General features: G+C 37.9%; 2 protein-coding genes and 1 non-coding gene across 4 annotated transcripts; 2 read left to right on the forward strand and 1 right to left on the reverse strand.

Moving 5' to 3' along the window:
• Positions 1 to 559: 559 nt before the first annotated feature.
• LOC125212108 (Haloacid dehalogenase-like hydrolase (HAD) superfamily protein) lies at positions 560 to 2,725 on the forward strand. Of its 2 annotated transcripts, none has more exons than XM_048112163.2 (10): positions 560 to 917; positions 980 to 1,073; positions 1,364 to 1,408; positions 1,495 to 1,545; positions 1,654 to 1,728; positions 1,800 to 1,863; positions 1,961 to 2,016; positions 2,092 to 2,151; positions 2,235 to 2,294; positions 2,387 to 2,725. In XM_048112163.2, exons 1-10 carry the CDS (start codon positions 586 to 588, stop codon positions 2,480 to 2,482), a joined length of 933 nt encoding a protein of 310 aa, XP_047968120.2. In that variant the 5' UTR covers positions 560 to 585; the 3' UTR covers positions 2,483 to 2,725. The 2 variants fall into 2 exon arrangements, with proteins under 2 accessions (XP_047968120.2, XP_047968121.2); XM_048112164.2 differs by having other exon boundaries at positions 1,830 to 1,863.
• Positions 2,726 to 3,640: 915 nt separating this feature from the next.
• TRNAM-CAU (transfer RNA methionine (anticodon CAU)) lies at positions 3,641 to 3,725 on the forward strand. Its single transcript is given in 2 exon segments — positions 3,641 to 3,678; positions 3,690 to 3,725. It is a non-coding gene; the product is annotated as a tRNA-Met (tRNA).
• A 169-nt stretch (positions 3,726 to 3,894) lies between these two features.
• LOC125212605 (alpha/beta-Hydrolases superfamily protein) lies at positions 3,895 to 5,887 on the reverse strand. The gene is made up of 4 exons (XM_089067588.1): positions 5,087 to 5,887; positions 4,392 to 4,484; positions 4,243 to 4,310; positions 3,895 to 4,147 (listed from the first exon to the last, which is right to left on the reverse strand). The coding sequence occupies exons 1-4, from the start codon at positions 5,711 to 5,713 to the stop codon at positions 4,000 to 4,002; spliced, it is 936 nt and encodes a 311-aa protein (XP_088923714.1). The 5' UTR covers positions 5,714 to 5,887; the 3' UTR covers positions 3,895 to 3,999.
• Positions 5,888 to 16,853: the final 10,966 nt, after the last annotated feature.

Below are 16,853 nucleotides of genomic sequence, written 5' to 3' on the forward strand. Positions count from 1 at the left end.
CTTGAAAATTTGTCCCATTTTTTCATTTCCGCCCGTCCCTCAAAATTTGTCTTATTTGACTTTTACCAAAAATGGACCTCATATTCCACTAACCTATTCCTACTCACATTTTATTATAAAATTAATATATAAAAGTGGGACCCACAATCCACAACTTTTTTAACTTACTTTCCATTACATTTCTTAAAACTCATGCCGAGTTAAAGTGGGATAAATTTGGGGGGACGGAGATAGTAATATATTATAAAAAAAGTTAAAATACTAACGATGTTAAAGAATTTTAACAGACTGTATTAGTTTAAAACACAAATGTACTATTCAAGTTAACTAAAAACTTTTTATACCAATTTAAAATATTAATAAAATATTTTATATGTATAGTGCAATTTCTAAAAAAAAAAATACAAATAAATGAGTTTCTATTTCTTTTTTTAAAACGTCATCTTGGACAGGAGGAACTAAAAAATGGTTCATCGACACTGGGAGCAGTAACTAAATTTACATTAATTTGAGAAAACGCCAAACAAAACGGTAGTTATATTAGTTACCAACTGAAAATTCCCACAGCCACAAACCACACTATCCATGGCTTCTTTCCTCTCCGCCCCTCCCTCTCTCTCCTCCCGCACTCCTCTTTTCTCTCTCTTCAAACCTATCCCCTCCTTCTCCGTCGCAACTTCACGAAGCAGGCGCCTGGTCCTCACAGCCTCAGCCAGAGCTCTCCAAGCTCTGATTTTCGATTGCGACGGCGTCATTCTCGAGTCCGAGCATCTCCACCGCCAAGCCTACAACGACGCCTTCGCCCATTTCAACGTCCGCTGCCCGTCTTCTCCCTCACCCGCCCCCCTCGATTGGACCCCCGAATTTTACGACGAGTTGCAAAACCTCATCGGCGGCGGGAAACCCAAAATGAGATGGTGAAATTCTACTAATTCTTTTTTTTTTTAATTTTTTTTTTTTGAGAAATTTGTTGTTGAAGGTATTTCAAGAAGCACGGTTGGCCGACTTCCACAATTTCGGATTCGGTGCCAGAGAGTGATGAAGATAGAGCAAACTTGGTTGACATTCTTCAGGTCATGCTTCTCTTTTTTTTTTCTTTTTTTTTTATTTGGATACAATGTTTAATTTTGATCCAATATGATGTTTTAGGAATACTAGTGTTTAGTCACATGAGATTTTATTAATGATGAGCAACTCATTCAATTTCATAATGCATCTAAGTTGTTGAAAAATTGGCTAGTTTCAATTTGAGAAATGGAGAAAAGGCCTAATTAAATCACGGGTGCTTTTCTTATGTACGTGCACGACACATGAAGCGTTGTATCGATATATTTTAGTTGATTGTTTCGTGATGCTGCTGCAGGACTGGAAGACAGAGAGGTACAAAGAAATAATTAAATCTGGAACTGTAAGAACATCAATTTTTATACTATAAAGTGTTTTGCTTTTCCTAATTCTCCATGTCTAATGAGACTCCGCCAATTTTTCGAGTAGGTTGAGCCCAGACCAGGAGTTTTGAGATTGATGGATGAGGCAAAAGCTTCTGTAAGATAAATCATCATCTACATTATGTTGTAGGATGCCACAGTTGTCTGTTTTTACGTATCACTAATCGTTACTCTTATTTTTTCCCATTTCTCTTCTCCATTTTAGGGAAGAAAGCTAGCCGTCTGCTCTGCTGCAACTAAGAGTTCAGTAGTCTTGTGTTTAGAAAATCTAATTGGATTGGTAAATTTCTAACAAAATCACGATCCGTGTGAAGTTGATGTTTGCCTCGTCTAATCCATCTTCTGAATTAGAGAAGTCTTGTTTTTCTTGTATTGTTACAGGAGCGCTTCCAAGGCCTCGATTGCTTCCTAGCAGGTACTCTTGAAAAATGAGCGAAGTTCCTTGTTTTTCTCATCAAAAAAAGATTTGGATACAAACTCTTTTGCTTTTGTGTTGTTGCTTCGTTCGATAGGTGATGATGTGAAGGAAAAGAAGCCCGATCCGATGATCTATGTCACAGCCGCCAAGGTAAATAAGCTGTGCACTAACTGCAATGGCTAGTCTTATTCTTCCCATCAACTCAACTTTGTGTTGCTTTGATAGAAACTGGGCGTGTCGGAGAAGGATTGCTTGGTGGTAGAAGACAGTGTTATCGGATTACAGGTTCACAACCGTTAATAAACAATTTTATATTCTTGAATCAGTCTATGATAGAAAAGAAAACACCTCCAATTGTGTTGATGCAGGCTGCAACGGGAGCAGGAATGTCGTGTGTGATCTCATACACGTCGTCCACTGCTAACCAGGTGAGCGAGCACGTTGCTTATGTTATTCGACAAAGAAGTTATTTCAAGAAGTAAACATATTGAGAGTGGTGATTTGATGCATTTTATAATAGGATTTCACAGCAGCAGCAGCAATCTACCCTGACTTGAGTAATGTCAGATTGGCGGACTTGGAGGCGTTACTTGGAGACGTCGTGGCTGCAAAGTAAATCTCGAAGGTTTACGATTTCCGGACCGAATCTTGCCTTATGGTAGCATTTATACATCAATGAAAATATAGTTGGTTTAAGTGAGTTGATAAGAAGGTATTGAAAGCTTCAGCTTTGCATTCTTGCTATAATTCAATCTTTTTGCTGCAAATGGCTATGGTTGTAATTGTATTGAATGTATTAAGACTTTGCTCAAGTGGCTTGATAAGCTTTAACAAACTCATGAAGCAATACTTATTTTCATTATGGGTTCATGGAGTGGTATTTAAAATACATATAAATAAGCTAGAAAGGACTAAAAAGACTCGTAATAAGGGTAATATAATACTCCTAAACACTTGGAATAACTCTAGAACTCCGAAAATCCAATGAGTAAATAAAAAGTGACTGGTATTTATTTTGGGTTGCTCGTTTTCAAAAAATATAGCCTTTTATTCTTAATCTTAGGACTAATGTGATATGTAATCAGTCTATATTATAAGTCTAACTTGATTAAAATATACTCCCATCATTTCAAGGTAGTTGAGTCGTTTCTTTTCTTATTTGTAAAATTGAAATAAATAGTTAAATTGAAGAGAGTGTATGTAATTATATAAGAGAGAATATTATAGAGAAGAGTATTCTCTATATTATTTTCTCTCTTGCTTTACTCTCACCCCGCTATAACCATTTATTATTCTCTCCATCTCACAACAATATGCACGTTTTCCTTTTTAGTCCATCCCACAAGAATATGCACTTTCTAAATATGGAAAAAAAAAATTTCTTTAATGAGGTGGGACCAATTCTCTACTAACAATTCTTTAAATTACTGTTCTTTTTACTTCTCTCTTACTTTAGCAATTGTGCATTAAAACTTGTATCTAACCAAAAGTGCACATTCTTGTAGAACAGAGAGAGTATCATTTTGGAAAATGAGTGTTTAAAAGAAACGACCTAACTATATTACAACGGAGGGAGTATAATCTAATTAAAATTAAGCAATAATATATAGAATGAATTTGACATACTACTATCACAAGGTTTCCTACTAATCAAAATGAATCTGCTTTCATTTTTATGGACAAAAAAGCTGTCGGTGACAATATTTCACAGCAGAAACATGAAATCGATCTCTTCAATCAATCATATATCATCATCTATCAAAAATCAACAAAAGGGGTGGTGGCGCAGTTGGCTAGCGCGTAGGTCTCATAGCTACTGAGTGATCCTGAGGTCGAGAGTTCGAGCCTCTCTCACCCCATTACATTTTTTTTTGTTGTTCCCCTATTTGTTTTTGTGTTTGTATAGCTTTTTTCCTTCTTTTTTTTTTGTTTTCAGATCAATTCTTTATCTTATAGGACATAAATTTATGGGCTGCGTCACAATAGATTCGTGCCCAAGACTTGCGTTTGGCCCAATAACACACGAAAAAACAAAAATATGCTAATTTCATACCACATATTCTGCCTCTATACTCCTTAAATATGGATTTACCACAATGTAAAAAATGTTACAAATACACTTGCTCTCTCTTATTAGTCAACCTTGCTTCTCTTCCCATTGTTCTCATGCTTCGGGACGAGGAACGACTTTAAGTGCTTGTATAGCTCCTTTGTCTTCTCCATATTGATCGCATGTCCTGCATTTTTTAGTATCACGAGCTCTGCGTTGTTTCCCAAGTGCCTGTCATCAATCCCCATATACCATATTCAGACTTCAGACAGAGGATGAATTACTATTACATTTACCATTGATATAGTTGAGAGTTGAGACCTAACCTTACTAATCTATGAGCCAATTCTACCGGGAAAACCTGGTCGTGTTCTCCCCATATTATCAATGTAGGCTGCAAAAAGGTGGCATCTAATCTTAGCAACGTTCGCTAGGAATGATCATTTGGAAAAGCATGAATCGATGGAAGAAAAACCTGAGTGATTTTAGGCAGATTGGAGAGCTTTCTATCCTTATGCAACGCGTAGATCAACTCTTTTCGTTCTTGAAGATTCTCTGTACACATTACCTACAACCATAGGGACAAAAACAACATTATAATAGCACAGAATTTGGATGGGCTTGGAAACATACATATCCACGAGTTGAGTGAGAGATATTATATCAAAGCAATCAAAAACCAATCCCAAATCCAGCAACAAAACACCAAGAAAATTAACACTGCAATTAACACTGCCAAATATCCAAATCCAACAAGAAACACATGAATCAAAATGCAATCTTTACATGAATAAAATCAGCAAGAAAGCAACAGGGCACATTCTTTGTAACATCACCCCTATTTCTCATCAAAATTAGCATTCAATCTCTACCAAAATCCATCACAACATCATACATTGATCAAACCACACCCCACCACCAAATCAAACAACGCAATCAACACTGCTAAAACATCCGAATCCAACATCAAAATGCAATCTTTACATGAATAAAATCAGCAAGAAAGCAACAAAGCAAATTCTTTGTAACATCATCCCTATTTCTCATCAAAATTAGCACTCAATCTCTACCAAAATCCAACACAACATCACACATTGATCAAACCACACCCCTCCACCAAATCAAACAATGCAATCAACTTCCAAATCCAACATCAAAATGCAATCTTACATGAATAAAATCAGCAAGAAAGCAAGAAGGCACATTCTTCGCCGGCTTATAAAACGACAGCCGCATCAACTCCCTCAGCTTCTCCGGCGTCTGCGCCAGCAAAATCTCAATAGCCTCATCCACAGTCCTCACCTTAAACATCCCCTCCTCCATATCCCTCTCCTCCAAGCAAACACCAGCACACCCAATCACCACCCTCTCCACCGCCTCCGGGAACCGCGCCGCCATGCTGTAGGCCACAAACCCGCCGTAGCTGAGGCCCACCACGCTCATCCGCCCCCTCACCCCCGCCGCCACCAAAGCCCGGTACACGCACTCCGCCTGAAACCCCTCACCCCTCTCCGGCCTCGAAGTGTAGGAGTCGCCGAAGAACAACAAATCGGGAACGTAGACGTTGAATTTCGCCGAGAGGGGAGAGACGAAGTCGCCCCACTGCCACATTGCGTTGGCGCCGATTCCGTGGAGGAGGACGAGGGTCGGCTTGTTGGGCTTATGGGCCTTGGGCCCCCAGCTGTGGATGAAGGTGCCGTCGCCGAGGTTGGCCGTGAGGGAGCGGAGCCCGGCGGAGGAGAAGGACCACCGGTAGCACTTGTCCCTTGATGATGTGAAGCTGAAACACTTCCCCATTGATGATTTCCCCTCCAAAATTCAAACTTTTGGAGTCCCAGCAACGATTCTTTCAAATTTCTACTGGAAATTTGGGGCTGTTTCAGACTCGCCGTTGAGTTTCTTTTCTGTTGTTGAGAGTGTTAAGAGTTAAGAGAGTCTCCAATTAATCATGTACGGTCATATTTTTATTAATTGGATTTGGATTGGGGTTGGGTGGATTTTTTAATAAAAAACAATTAATTTTTGTTTTCCAATAATAGATAGGGAATCCCCACTTGCTATTTGACGATTGTCGCATGAGATTAATGAACGCCTGATTTAAAAGGCGCCACGTTAAATGCTTGATTTGATTTAGGTAGTTTGGAATACGTCAGAGTCAATTATTTTCAAAAAATTTAAGAGACATTATTGTATTATTTCTATCTTTAATAGGACATGGTAGCTCAACGACATAACATCTTGAATACTAGTCTCTCTGTATTTAAAAATTACTCCTTATTTTATGATTTTAGCCCGTTCATCCTAAATTAATTTATTTATAAAGTAAAATTTACCTATTGAGTATTGACAGATGTAATAAATCCCACTAGTAATTACACCACTAAAGTAGTACTTGGACCACGAGATATTGTACTAATTCGAGTAATTATAACACAACTGTTCAAAAGATATTTAAAATGTAGCAATATAATTATCAATATCCTTCTCAAGAAATTAGTAGAGAGTTAGTACATATCATCGCATTAATACGAGTAAAGTACTATTTGGTCCTAAACATAAGGCTGAAATACGAAGTTAGTTCAGAATATTCAATTTTAAAAAAATCAATTTCTAAACAAATGAAAACATCGCCGAATTGATCACGGTTCCGTCAAAAATTGACGGTCAACCGTAGATTGTTGGAATTTTGACCGAATTAGGCGATTTTGATTACTATAACTAATATTTCAAAAAAAATATTCCAAATTATGACTTTCTATCTCTTCTTCCTCCAAACTTCATTCTTCTGGCGACAGGTGGAAGACCAATTCCAAGTCGTTTATTGTTATTGAAGACATCCATTGCTCGATTAATCTCACTAATAGGAACAAGGGCGGCAGTCATATGTTCAGGAACAAAATAGTACTTTACTCTATTAATATAATGATAATTATTAGGATAAAATATACTCCTGTGTTCTCAAGGATCGGAGAACATCCGAACACTGAAATGGCAGCAATAATAATCTGGTGGTGTGTGCAGCAATAGGACACTATCAATTTTCATTTCGACCATTAAGGAAATAAAATTAAAAGTAACAATAATAAAATTTACTAAAAATATAACAATTTTTTAAATTTTGGTTACCAAAACTTGAGAAGAAATTAATCTCCACCACGTGACGATGGCGATAGTGTAATGAGATGATGAAAAATCAACAGATGATAGGATAGGACAGAAAAATCAAGAGAAGATGAGGGTAGGACACTAAATTTTTAATGAGGAGTAATTAAAATGGAAAAAGACAAGAATAAAAATATGTATAAAAATAATAATGTAATTAAGGGTTGTAAAAATGAGCATGTAATTGGACTAGCTGTTTCCGGCGTAGTCGAGGTGGGTGGGCACTCGTTGCATTTGTTGTGTCAGCTCGGCGGCCGTGACCGTGACCCCGCCCGCGTTTTCTCCCAATCGTGCAACTAATTAAACTTAAGAGTATCCGCATCGCGTTTCAATGCGGGCTCTATCTCGTCTCGGAGAGATGAGACCGCATCGAGACAGCTCGCCACGCACGTTGGCCACGTGGCGAGCTCCCGTTCGTCCGTGACGCCTACTCGCCGACCCGCGAGTGGGCGTCGTTTATATCCGCTGAAAAATAATTTTTTTTAATTTTTTTAATTCCAAGAAAAATTCACAAAAAATTACTAGCCTCTTATAGCCATTTTTTTCAGTTTTTTAATTTTTTTCTATTCTTTTAAGCCCTCAATCACTTCTATAAATATCAAATTATTCACCATAATATAACTCTCTATTCTCACCAATCATTCCAACAAATGATTATGCGGATTTCAATAAATTGTAATATTAGGATTTCAATTATATATTTTTCGTATTTTCGGATGTTGTAATTTTTGTGGTTTTTACTGATTTTATGAATTATTAGTATTAATTTAATATTACAATGAAATATTAATTGAATTTGTTGGAAATAAAAATAAAAAATGAAATTGAATGAATAGTTAATGGATGAGATGGTTAAGAAATGAAGAGATGCAAATGTTGTCTCTTAGTTAAGAGATGAGGTGGAAAGTACAGTTGATCCATAAATAGTGAAGAAATGAGACGGTTAAGAGACGAATAAAAGATAGGATTGTGGATGGCCTAAACCCTCCAAATTAATTAATTAATGTTTACAAACTCTAGACTAGAAGCATGCATTTGGGTGATTGTACCTTGGGTTGAGGAATCAGTAGTGAACGGGAAAACGATGCGAGGTGGAAAATGGATAGGAGTAGGATTAAGGGAGAATAATAAGTGATGGCACATGATTGCACTTTATTACTGCTCCATTTCATTGAGAGAGAAAGTAGCTAGAGGCACACAAATTACCGGCTGAAGTGATGCTGGTGTGGGGCTGACAACAACTTCACAAACAAAACAATAAATTGCTACGTAATAGAAATACTCCTACTATTATCATCACTCCCTTCGTCCCTTTATTCTACCCTGTAATTCGAATCACATTTCACTTTTATTATCAAATGGTAACTAGGTCTCACATTTCACTAGCTCATTTTACTCACATTCTGTTATAAAAAAATAGACTTCATATTTCATTAACTTTTTTAACTCATTATTCTTTACATTTTTTAAAATTCGTGCACACACTGAATGTGACTCCTTTGGTGAGATGAGGAAGTTTATTGGGGGGGGGGGGGGCGGGCAATGTTGTTGGTTCTTTTACGCTATTGTGGCTATGGCCATAAGTAGGTGTGTGGAAAGTGAAAGGTGTGGGTCACAAGGAGAAATTGTAAAATTTTGAATCCAATTATTTAGGTAGAGCTTTCTTGGAATTCGGAAAGATGGCCGCGCCAAGTTGCGACCTGGTCTGACGTTGCGGGGTACTCCTCTCGACCTTCTCAATGTCATGGCCCATGAAACTGAGACGCGCGAAAAGCAAGCCCACATTCGCCTCCAAGCGGATCTATGTGATGAAATTTGGATACGCACCAACATTTTTCCAGTATTGATGTTATATTTCATGTACTAATTTTAATCTCTATGTTTGTAATTTTCAATTTCTGAATGAAGAATGAATTTTCCGTGTTTTAATTGCTCAACGTTTTCAATTTACAAGTAAAATTGATTGAAGTTGGGAATAATGCAATTTAATAGTTGGGACTTGGATTGAGCCTATGGGGTTGTGGCTTTATGACATGAATGAGACTTGGGACTTGGATCCGGGACGGGGTTATGGTGCTCTAAGGCAACCTCAACAGAATCCGGTTCACTAGGGAGAAGAATAGCACATTGTACCAGGCATTACGCAAATCCCGTGGTCAAGCCCAGGTGAGGTCAAGTTGAATTAGCAATTTTCAATTTATTCATTTTTCAACAATAACCACATTCTAATAACTCATTCCACTCACATTTTATTAGGTTCCACACTCCACTAATTTTTTTCTCCATTATCTTTCATAAAGTCAAACATTTGCTTAAAACCTACGTCAATTAAAAGCGAAATATTTATTGGCGGACGAAGGAAATATACGTTTAATTTTTTTAGAAATTTGTAATGTCATTTTCAAGACTACTTTATGTTTATAATTAATGGGTATAATAGAAATCATAGAAATTATGTAAACAAAAATCCAATAATTGGGCCTACTTTATCCAGCCCAATTATTCCTATTAAATGAAGTCATTTGTCAAGCCCACAACTAATTCTTCCTTATTTTAATTCGCAGTTTCACCTCCCAACTTCACAACTTCAATTACTTTCCATGCGCAATCATTCCACAAATTTCACACGTTCAAAATTTGAGAGATAAACCATTTTCCAACGCAGTTTTATTCTTTTAAACAAAGGTAATTTCTTCTCAATTCACACCGCCGCTGCCCTTCTCGGCGGCGACGGAGAGACAGGCAGGGCAGCGGCGGTGGTGTGATGGGGATGCCGTGAACTCGGCGTAGATGGGCATCGGAGTATAGGAAGAATTTAGGAGAGAAGGAGAGTAAGAGAATGCGTTTCCTGATTTGATAAAGAGAGAAGGAGGGTACAGTGGGAATGCATTTTGGGGATGATGACTTGGGGCCGTGAGTATTACTTAGTTAAGAGTGAACTACAAAAATGGTATCCATAAAATACCACTTGCACCTTCTAAGAAACCCAACATTTCAAAAGTTACACTTTAGGTCACAAATTCAACCACGCTTTTAACCATCTTGCCATTGAGGCTACTAAGGGTGTAAATTTGGTATAGTGATAGTGGATGTGGATGGAAAATGGTTGCGCAACCAAACTTTATGATGAAATGTTTTTAATGTACAGTACTTGTTAAAATCCCAAGGTCACTCTATGATGGCCTAACAAACTTTTTATTTATGAAAATATATTTGGCATGTGTTCATTGAGTGCATTAAGTATTCAACCATGCATATTGTTTTAAAAATGTGCAGGTTGGTGGCGACGGACGTGGTGGGTGTTGAGTAGAGTCAATGAAGAAAATAAGTCTTGTTTAGTATATTCTGAACATGTCGTATCTTCATACTCGGCATCATTCCTTGTCTTGAACGATTTCGTTAAGAGTCTCTTTCTTTTAGATTGTTTCATTGTTGAGAGTCTAACTCTAAATTGTTTACCGTCGAGTATTTATTTCCTTGGAGTTTGTATTTTGTTAAGTTGTTATCAAGTTATTTCAGTTATTCATATATTTTTGGTCAAATATATATTGATATCCCCCTTTCTTTCCCGCTACTTTAACCCTTCCCTAGTTGCAATCAACCGTCTCTCCTTAGAAAGTGCGGTTGTGACATTTAGGATTTATAATTATGATAGATTTATTTATTTTGATGAGTATTTTGAATTTAAGTAAAAATTAATACTCCATTTATTTATTAATCTTTTATTATATTTAATTGTAAATATTAACTCAGTTTACAATGGGTTGTGCAGCACGCGAGGTTGATAGTAGTAATCTTAAACATCAAGTTTAAAGTTTGCGAAAAATACGAAATTTACCATAAATTTGTACTCCCTCTGTCTCATTCAAGATGACCACTTTTCCTTTTTTTATTTGTTCCATTCAAGATGACCATTTTTCAATTTTAGAAATAGCCTCTTGTATGCTCCTATCTCCTCATTAAAATATTCAACTATTTTTTTCCTCTCTACTTTATTATACTTAACAACACTTTCATAAAATATCATGCTACTCAAGAATATGGATTCTTGGAACGGAGGGAGTACTCTGTATTTCTAACCAAATGAATATGAGTTAAAAGTTGCAGGCATCCAAACTCAAAATCAAATTTGCTTACATGGTTGAATGTCGGCGCAATACACGTTATCGCTTTTACTTATTTGCTTCATCCTATACGTTTGCTTTGCTTTTTACATTGCTAGTTTTCCTAATCTACCTCTGCATTTCACTGGCACTAGCTTTAATTTTACTTTTACGGTTAAAAAATGAAAAATAAATGTCAACTCTTCCTTTGTCATTTTATGGGCCTATAAACATATTATCATATATACTGTATAAAATGATTATATATACCCTATTTTATTTGTATTAATTTGAATACATGTCTACAGTCATTTTATACACATAAATTCGTATAACTGAAATAAAGCTCCGTTACTTCACATCACTCTTACGTAAAATCGTGTCAGCTTGTGTTAGCTTCCTGGCTACTACATGTCTTGCTTAAATATATGGCGTAATAAAGATTGATTTGATATTTCCAAACTCAAATAGGAATTTGTCCATTTATCCCAATTCTGTGTAAGACACGTTTTAATTCGGTTCGAGCGAATTATTTGAAGAAACTGTTTTAACTTTATAAAGAAATTAATTAAAAAATTAGTGGAACTCAAGTCACATTTTTATATACTTCTTCCGTTCTATTTTAAGAGTCTTAGTTAGAATATTTCATAAATAATAATAGATCTCATACTTCGCTAACTTTTTTTTCGCTCATATTTTATTATAAATCTAGTACTCCTAATATATAAAACTATGACTCACGTTTCCACTATCTCTTTTCACCAAATTTTTTTATACAGTATTTCTTAAACACCGTGCCAAACTAAAAATGAGACTCTAAAGTGGGACGGAGGAAGTATTTATTTTATATTAGTAGAATATAAGTGTAATGTGTTTGTAGAGTGTTAAAGAGCATCCACAGTGGCTTTAGGCCAGCCATAGGTCAGCCACTCTCCCTCACTGCCACGTCAGCAGCACTAAAAATCCACCTGCCACATCAGATTTAGGCCAGCCCTAAGAGCATCCGCAATGGTACATAGGCCAGCAATAGGCTAGCCATTCTCTCCCCTGCCACGTCAGCAACACTAAAAAATCCACCTGCCACATCAGATTTAGGCCAGCCATAGGCCAGTCGCAATAAAAATAATTCAAAATATACTACATTTACGGAATTAAAATTACGATTAAAATACAGAATTAAATTTACGACACATATACGGGAAAATTAATCCATTCCATTAAAAAAAAGTACATGATTTTTTTTAAAAAAAAAAGGGCTTCAACACACGAGCCCCGCCACTCTCTACTCCTCATCGCCGTCGCCGTCGTCCTCGCTGTCGCCGTCGCCGCCGCCGCTGCCGCCGCCGCCCGTGGTATCTGAGCCCACGTCGGAACCCGCTAGCCGTGCCCTCGCGATTTCCAAATCAACCCGCATGCTCTCGAGCATCTCGTGAAGAAACATCTTCTCCGTGGGGTCAGTGGCGGCCCTCCACTCTTGGAAGACCTTGTACATCTGATCCCGCATATGGTTGCGCGAATGGAGAGTGTACTCGAGTGGGGCGGGTGGGAGGGCGGAGGACTGGACCTCGCGGGGCGATAGGTGGGATCCGCCCCTCGCAGCCCGCTGCGCCCGCTTCTGTCCAACCGGGCGGGGGCGACCAGTAAATGAAGGAGGGGATGGAAACTCCTCAGCATCCGGGGGGAGGTCATGGGATCCGCCGCTGCTGCCGCTGTAGTCGCCGCTATAGTTCAGTCGCTGCTTCTTCGGCCACCCAGCGTCGCACCCCGCGCGGAACTTCTCGGAGTCCTTCAGCAACAAGAAGTACTCCCAGAAGGTGAACTCCTTATACTTCCCCGCCAAGGGGAACTGACTCGCGGCGATCCTCCGGGCGTCGTCCTCATTCTGCCCACTACTGAGCTGACGGAGGGCGTTGGCGTACAAATTCGCAAAACGGCCCACCGCAGCCCTGGTGCGCTCCAACCCCTTCCGGACCTCCTCCGGGCTGAAGTCCTTCCCGTGCGGGCAGTGCCTCCTATAGGCAGCTCTGTTCTTCGCCCACATGTTGACGATCCGCTGGTTGTTCGCAACCAGCGGATCGTCGCACACCTCCAACCACCCCCTGGCCACCCCGGCGTACTCATCCTCCGTCCACTTCCTCCGGCCAGGGGTGTCGTCAACAGCGGGCTGCGATGACTCGCCGACCGCCTTGGCCTTCCCCCTCGTCTTCTTCTTCGGCGCGGCCCGCCTCGCTGGAACGGGAGTATCCGGATCCTCGAGATCAATCCCCATATCATGCAATGACAGAAGGTCATCGCCAGTGAACTGCGTCTCCACTGGGGTCGACGTGTGAGACGAAGCCGTCAAAAAATCAAGCGAGGGCCGATATACCGTGTCCCCTCCCGGTGACCCCTGCACCCCCCCTGCATCCCGCCCTGCCACATCATCCCCATCATCTGCTGCAGCATCATCTGCTGCTGCATCTGGGGCATACCCCCCCACCCGGGCGCTGACTGCCCGCCGCCCGGCATCCCCCACGGCATACCCCCCCCCCCCCCCCCGGCGCACCAGCCATCATCCCCATCATCTGATTCCAAGGGATGTTAAACCCCGGGCCCATCTGCCCCCTTCCAGATCCCACAGGTACCGTGGGAGTCTGAGATCCACTCGTCGCTGGACTGGACTCGTTGTTGTGATCCATCGCTCGATGATGCTCTTGTACAGAAAGTTAGAGAGAGAGAAAAAAACTCGTTAAAACAAGTGGTGCAAATGAAAATGAAACGAAAATCGCGTTTACATAGGTTTTTTTAAAATTAAAAAAAAAAAAAAATCGGCGCTGGCCGATCAGGCCGCCACAATGGCGGCTAGCCGATCGGCCAGCCCACGCCGAAGCGCTCGCCGATTTCACTCTCGCCGACTCCAATGGATCGGCCAGCGCGACGAATCGGCTAGCCGGTCGCTAGCCGACCATTGGAGATGCTCTAAGCCAGCCGCAGTAAAAATAATTCAAAAACAACTACATTTACGGAATAAAATTTACGATTAAATTACGAAATTAAATTTACGACACATATACGGGAAAAATTCGTTAATTTTATTTAATTAAAAAAGTACATTAACTAAAAATAAAAAAAATTACATAATAAAAAAAATCCGGACTTCCAAACACGAGCCACCGCCCCACTCTACTCCTCACTAATATTAAAAAAATACATTAAAAAATGTTAGTATGCCTTGAATCCGTTATAGTTTGCCGCTAGCCGAACGGGCCTAACCCGTTGTCTGTGTGCCTATTTAAAAAAAATGCAACCGGATAAAATGAAACTAAAATCGCATTTATATAGTTTTTCAAAAATAAAAAAAAATAAAAAAATAGCGCTGGACGATCGGCATGCCACAATGGCGGTCATCGCATCGGCCAACGCCCTCAAATCGGCTAGCCCACGCCGATTTCTTCGCCGATTTTGCGCTGGCCGATTCCAATAGTTCGGCTAGCCGACCGGCTCGGCTAGCCGGTGGGCTAGCCGCTATTGTGGATGCTCTAAGGCTAATTACTAAAGTGTAATCAATGAATGTAATTCTTATTTATAGACATTCCAAATAGAAAAATGTATTACAATATGTTTATTCGCGAACAGATGGAGTATTTATTTGCAAATATACTAATTATTTCTCTTAATTTAGTTGAGTCCTTTTGTTATCCCACTGTTATTTTCCTTTATGATAATTTAATCTTGTTTATTTTATGCTATTTTTCTCTCATTTTACTTATTTAATTTATGATTTTATGCTTTATTTTTTATTTATTTAATTTTCACTTAATTATTAAACACTCATTTTCTAAATTTCGCGTTCATAACAAACACCTTAACTATGTATTCTAAAGTGAAATGGAGGTAGTTCATTGATAAATGGATATTGAGTACTCTCATCGACTCAAACAATGTTCTTTTACCTATTTTTTTTAGAGAACGTGAGTCTTATCTTTTGAACTTTCACCAGAAAATTCAAATGATATTGGGTACAAAATTCAGACTCACCCTGGGTGACAATTATTATTTTCACCAAACTCTTCGACCTAATTTATTAGTCTCTCCGTCCCTGATTAAAAGTTACACTTTTCCATTTCAGTTCGTCCCCAACTAAAAGTCACGCTTCATTTTTATCATAAATAGTAAGTAGGTCTACATTCCACTAACTCAATTCACTCACATTTTATTATAAAATCAATATATAAAAATGGGTCTCACATTCCACTAACTTTTTCAACAACTTTTATTTACATTTCTAAAACTCGTGCCCGGTCAAAGTGTGACTGTTAATCGGAGACGGAGGGAATATTTTCAGTCTCCCATTTTTAGGACAATTGCTTATTACACAATGAAACGCAGTATAAAACACTCGGATACAAATTATTTTCACACTCTCATTTTCAGGAGAAATTATTATTGTAGGAGTATATCTGTTTTACAATATAATATATGATGTAACTATATCGTCTTTAATATTTTATTATATCTAAAAGTAATTAAATAGTAATTTAAATTTAACTGATGGGTACAAATTACTAGTTGAAGCACGTTTGAGAGCGTTGCTCAGCCATAAACTAAGATAAAAAAAGTACTTATGACATACTATTTCACTATATAGTATGAAAGTGTAGCTAAATATAATACTTGATTCATTCAATAATTATTGTTCATTTGAAAATTTATTTCTTTCAAGTGTCACTATTTGCATTTAAAAAGTGAGGGTAAAAAAGTTGTCAAATTTTCACTAATGATGTGAAATGTGAGTCGTGGTGGTGACTTTTGATCTGCTGGGCTACATTATTTTCCCAATGGGCCTACTTTTTATGTCTGTTTTTTTCAACTTAGAATCTTCTAAAGTTTATATTTTTGAAATTTACAAGCATACATAAAATTATTTTAATTTCTAATTTACTCCTTCCGTCCTAAAGAAATAGATCATATTTTCTTTTTCGTTTATTCTATAAAAATATTCCATATCTTATTAATGACAACTTTTTTCTCTTTTATTTTTACTTGATCATTTATGGATCTCGCCATCTATTATACAATTTTTACTATTTTTTCTCATATGTCTTACTTTACCAATTGCACATTAAAACTCGTGTCCATCTCAGATAACCTATTTAGCTATTTTTATAGGACAGGGGAGTAATTTAGAGAGTAGAGTCCGTGTTAATTTATTAGCAATAAAATTAAGTTTCTAAAATAAAAAAAAAATCATATTTTCTGGAAATAAACTCAAATGAAATAGTTTATATTTTCTAGAACAAGAGTGAATATTTATTAGTCGAATCAATTGAATTGGGTTTCAGCGTCCAATCTTGTTATGCAAGTCACATCTCAAATTTCAAGATTTTCGTGGCTTATATTCATTAAATAATTATTTAAAATCGAGCATTAAGAATTGGTTGAATGGATATACCTAAAGAATAGTACTCCTCCTTTCTTGTCACAATTTTAGGGATTACACAAATTTTAATAGTACATCATTTGTCACAATTTAGGTTAAAACGTATTTTTTTTTTTGGTACATTCTAACCTATTTTTTTTATGAGAAAAATAATTAAAACAAAGAGACTAAATTTATAATCAAGAAAAGTAATACTAAAATTATTTGAAGAAGATTATATATGAACAAAAGTTGCCGCAGCTCGAAAATAGTA

This window comes from Salvia hispanica, chromosome 3 (assembly GCF_029641045.1).
Source record: "Salvia hispanica isolate PSC_SH4W2 chromosome 3, Shi_PSC_v1, whole genome shotgun sequence".
In the NCBI taxonomy this organism is placed as follows: Eukaryota; Viridiplantae; Streptophyta; class Magnoliopsida; order Lamiales; family Lamiaceae; genus Salvia; species Salvia hispanica.